The sequence below is a fragment of the Xenopus laevis genome, chromosome 6L (assembly GCF_017654675.1).
Source record: "Xenopus laevis strain J_2021 chromosome 6L, Xenopus_laevis_v10.1, whole genome shotgun sequence".
In the NCBI taxonomy this organism is placed as follows: domain Eukaryota; kingdom Metazoa; phylum Chordata; class Amphibia; order Anura; family Pipidae; genus Xenopus; species Xenopus laevis.
In genome coordinates this window covers 106,672,814-106,677,947 of record NC_054381.1, presented here as the reverse complement: position 1 = coordinate 106,677,947, position 5,134 = coordinate 106,672,814, and the positions used below count along the sequence as shown (strand labels likewise).

At 42.9% G+C, this 5,134-nt stretch overlaps 1 protein-coding gene across 1 annotated transcript; it reads right to left on the bottom strand.

Moving 5' to 3' along the window:
* Positions 1–657: 657 nt before the first annotated feature.
* Positions 658–4,410, bottom strand: cbln2.L (cerebellin 2 precursor L homeolog). Its single transcript, NM_001087342.1, is given in 4 exon segments — positions 658–1,239; positions 1,399–1,518; positions 3,201–3,667; positions 4,344–4,410. Coding segments are annotated over 3 exon segments (657 nt in total). The 5' UTR covers positions 3,540–3,667; positions 4,344–4,410; the 3' UTR covers positions 658–1,041.
* Positions 4,411–5,134: the final 724 nt, after the last annotated feature.

Genomic DNA, 5,134 nt, shown 5'->3' with positions numbered 1-5,134 from the left:
ATGTTGCTTGGGGGTTTGTACTCTTTATTTTCAATTCAGAACCACGGAGAGTGCTTGGTTCTAAGTAAAACTAAAGGCTGCACCGACTCCCCATTTGCTGGATGCCTAAAATAATACCTAAGACAATTCATAGCTGTCCAATGACAATGTTACTTCCAAAAACCCTCCTAGGGCACTTGTCACTTTGTCATCTGATAATAAAGACTGCACCCAACCCCAGTGGGAGCACTTGCTGCAAGATTGCTCTCTGCTCTGCTGCAAGCTCTTTGTTCCAGTGTTGGTCAAAACAAGAAGCCCTGGGCACAATTTGGAAACAATAGACAGGTGTTCATTGAGAAGCTTTACTTTCATTTTCAGATATATATTTTCTCTCATTTCTCTAATGTACACCTTCAGCACCCTGAAATAAAATATCAAGATACACGAAACGACACAAAACGAAATAGGTAATTCCAATCGTGCAAAATAGGCTTCTGTGTATAAAGCACTTCTTTGACACAGTCATGTCCAGAAATCCCCCCCAAAAAAATATACATTACTCAGACTGAAGCCATTCGTTTCTTAAGGCTATACACAAACTAAAGAAAGCATTGCAAGAACACTGATTCTGGATTGTGAGAATTTCTCTTTTTTTTTTTTTTTTGTTGGTTTTTTTTGTGATACTTTGACATCAACTGTGTGTGGTCCGAGGATTCGTCTTAGAACAACAACGGAAAAAAAAACAAAAAAAAAGTCAATGAATCCCAACGATAAATTCCGATATTGACTTTACAATCACGGGTACAAATTGCTTGGGTCGATCGTTTGATTTATCCTAAAGATCACAGTCGTCTATAACTAATTAGACGCGCAGTTTCCCAGGGGGAAAAAAAAATGTCGATATCAAAGTTAATACTTTTTAGCGAGAAGAGAAATTCGTTCTTCTTTTAGTGGCAAATCTGGGAGGGGGGCTGAAAAGTGATGTCTGGTTCCGCCACATTAATGGCTACATGGAAAGAAACAAAATCCAGAACTTCTGTTTTTCTTTTTTTTCGTTTTTTTTTAAAGTGGAAAAACTAAAAAGCCAGAGAAGGTGGAATATTGCCAACCTCCCATGAGGTTCCCTCTCTCCAGTCTTAGGTGGACTTTATCAGCTCTTTCCATGTGCAGGAGAACTCCATTACTGGCTGCTTCTCTGGTCACATCCTGGTCCCCAGCAAAGGCAGAGATCACTGGGTAGTCGTTCTGCATTAGACTTACCTAGGGACAAACAGACACACACACTTACAGTCACATCAGACAGGTGCAAGAGTCTCTCATGTAATGCTATTAGCAGTGTGGCTGCAGCTCAGTCACTCCCTGGCAATTAGTGATAAAGTAGACTTACTGATTGTAGGCATTTTACAAGAGAGTTCCTACCTGAATCGTTTGTCTGTTGTACACCTTCACCACGTGAAAACTGAAGCTATAGATCCCCTTCCTTGGCGCTAGAAATCCGCTGGACGCAAGGTCAAAGTGATTGCCAACATTTACTAGCACCTAGAAACCAAAAAAAGCTTCAATTGAGCCATAGCTGCAGGCATATATGTATTTGAAATTCTTGTGCTTCTTTACATACAAACAAATTATACCTATTATGTGCTAATTTAGAAAAATCGCATCTAAGCCCAATTTTTTTTGCGTCTGTATTCTTTCTCTTTGTTACTCAATATTGCACGTAATTTAACTTGTGAATGCAAGTTATTATTCCAACAAAGTCTAATGTAAAATGACAATACACAAGCACATCTACAATCAAACGCAGACCCTGCAAAAAAAACGCAATAATGACACATTGGCGCTAACACAACTTTGCATAGTGTTTCGCTCTCTCTCTCTCTCTCTCTCTCTCTCTCTCTCTCTCTCTCTCTCTCTCTCTCTCTCTCTCTCTCATAATCATTGAATATTTCGGGAAAAAAATTGGAAACTATGAAGTTACACCCTACTGACCTCTACATTTCCTTCACCAACTCTATTCAGCTTGTATTTACTAACACATGTAGTAAGAACATGCGTGCCTGTATTCTTCTTATGTGGTTCAATATATATGGCAATAAAAATATTAAACAATGAAAGTGACCTATATTTGAACGTGTTACTTTACCTGCCACATACTTAAATGGCATACAAATACGGGAGCAGTGTTCTTGTATTTGTTCATAATCATAACACTTTCATTTGAATGGGAAGGTGAATTCAGGCTGAGCAATGATGGTGGGTTCCATTTCCAAGCGTAATTAAGCTCAGCCAGGTTGTGCTGTAATTAATCCAAGGAGGGGGAGAGGTGGCACAGTGGATGTTGTAATTAGCAGTAAATGATTTAGGCGCAGATGCGCTTCTGTGCAGCTCCATTGTCCCCATTAGGACACAGTGTGCTGCAGTTATAGACCTACAGACCTAATGGCATTTCAGCAAGTTTCATCTAGAGACCCTTACAAGACGTGGCCTGTAATCGTTTCCCTTAGCACGTGAATTCTTTCAGAGCTACAGTATGTGCCATGCACCAGAGGTCTTTTTCTAACCTTTGACTTTTTGCGTGTGTATCATAAATAGGCTGAATGTTACACTGATTGCCTGTGCTTTCCCTTTGCACTTTTGGCCCTCAGGCTACAACGTTTCACAGAATCAGGGGAGCAACAAGAAATACTGATGAATTTTTGAGGAGTTAATCCCCATCTTCTGCTTGTGGCAGATCTATCCCAGTGCGATGCATATCATTTGGTATAACTGTTAATTGGGTTAGAACAACTATGTGACAGACTAATCCACAGGCAAGTATACAAACTCAACAAGCATCTCCTACAGTACATTTGCCACCAAGTGTATTGTGTCTCTGTGTGTCTATATGTGTATGAGTCTGTGAGAGTCAATGGATGTGTGTGAGCATGGGTTTTTCTATGCTTGTGTGTGTGCGTAATTGCGCATGTGTTGCTGCTGCTGTATGTGTGTCTGATTAGAGGGAAGATTCCACATGGGGAGCGATTGTTGCTGAAACAGACTTTTCGCAGAAAAGTGCTTAGTTTTTAATGTGTACCTGCCTGAGGAATTTACTCTCCTAGCCAATCCCATTATGCACCCAAGGCGCGCGTTTAGGTAAGTGAAACATCTCTGTTAAGTTTAAGAGATCAGGCTTGCAAGCAAACAAAATATAACAATTGTCTGACTAGAACCAACAAAAATACCTGATCAAAATAGATGGTGTTGGTGCGATTGCTCATGTCAGACGGCTCATGGTTGGTGCTCCTAATGGCTGAGAAGGCGACCTTGGCACTCCCAGAGCGAACTGAGATCCCTAAAGACGAGGTGACGGCTCCATCAGAAGACGGGCTGGAGTCGCAGACCACCAGGCACTTGCCTTCCAGCACGATAGGCTCCGTGTCATTCTGAGCATTCACCAGAGGGGGCGCAAAGAGCATCAGCACAATGGACAGCGCCAGTTTAGTAACTAAGTGCAAGCTCCATCTCCAAGGCTTTAGCCCTTCAGCTTCCCTCTCTCCTGCGCCATTCTCCTCCTGAATCATAGTGCTACAGCAACCGGCACCCAGTCAGCTGGCACCCTCTCACTCCAGCCGATTCCTACTGTGTTGGGTAACTGTGCCTGAAGGCTGCCCTTCCCAGGAATCTTCTCAGTTTGCTTGCTGGATCAAACCTTCAAATGGAAACAATTACATGATGTGGGATGTATGGCACAAGTACAATAGCAAGTTATGCACATAATAATAGCCAGCATGCCAACCCCAAAGCCTGATACAATGTTATAGAACAAGAGCAGCCCATACATCTGCCCAGGCAGTAGTAGCAGGGATTGCTAGGGATTGCTACTAGTATTTATATGGACAACCTCCTGTCCCCGTTGTGCTTTTTATAGATCAACCCAACCCTCAGATTCTAGCAAAACGAGTCCAGTTACAGGAATGCTTCAGTTGCAGTCAATAAATAGATAACCGAAGTCCCCTGCCCCATCCGTGAGCAGAAATACATGACTTGCAGTCAGCTTTCCATCTAGTAAATGCCTGGGACTAGTAAACTTTGGCCAACCTTGTCTACCTAAACCCCCCCCCCCTCCCAAGGCCACTGGCTCCGGATACTCTAATCTGCTGCCCATCACCAACATCATCAATCAATAAGTCAAAATGATCGCTTTATCTAAAGTGCATCCCATCTCCATGACCAGCAAAGTCACTGTTGGGCTGAACAATACAATATAGATAACAGTGGGGAGGGAAGGAGTTTGGGTAAGAGAAACCTTGCCAGAGTGGATCTATACTAATGCTGCTGTCATTCATTGTGCTGGTGGTGAGAAGAAGTGAATAAGAAGCTTTTACCTGGAAGTTCCATGGTGCGACTACAGAAGGCAGTGTGGCTGCTCAGTGCTGTGTGTGAAGTTGAATTGCTGAGAGAGGCTGTGCTGGCAACACACACAGGGAAACAGGAGTCGCCTGAATCTCGCCCGCCCATTGCCAATAGTGTGTCTCTCTCCCTCCTCTGCCTGACTGTGTCCCTCTCTTCTCTCCCCCCTTCACTCTCTTCTCCCTCCCATCATTTACTCTTCTGCAGATCTCTTCCTCAGCTTTCACACTGTCTAGCAGCCTCTCACAAACTTTTTTTATTCCTTTTTTATCCTCTTTCATTTCATACACTCCTCCAGCCTGCACAGTTTGTATCAGATCCCCAACCCTACAGTTGCTATTGAACTACAACTCACGGCCCCTACTGACTCCCCACGGCTGCAAATCGTGATTATGTCCACCAGCAATTGTTTGGGCTGCAGCTAAAAGAAGAGAAAGATTAACCCCCCCCAATAAACAGGTGCATGGGGGGCAAGGAGCAATCGTTACATTTTAGGTGCAAAACAAGAGCTAATCATTTGAGATTTTTTTTATAGATCACCTCGTTATGTTTTATTCATATACCTGATTGAATCCCACCACTAATCAATAGTTCCCCACGTGACATTCGCTTTCCCTTCTAAATTGATGGACTCGCTCTTTCTCAAGGCATGACATTAGCGTTGCTCAGCTCTGATCCTCCAACTACCATTCTTCATTGTTCGTTTTGGCAAATGACTTATTTATCAAGACCATCGGACCTTCTGTTACACCGGCAATTAAACCCA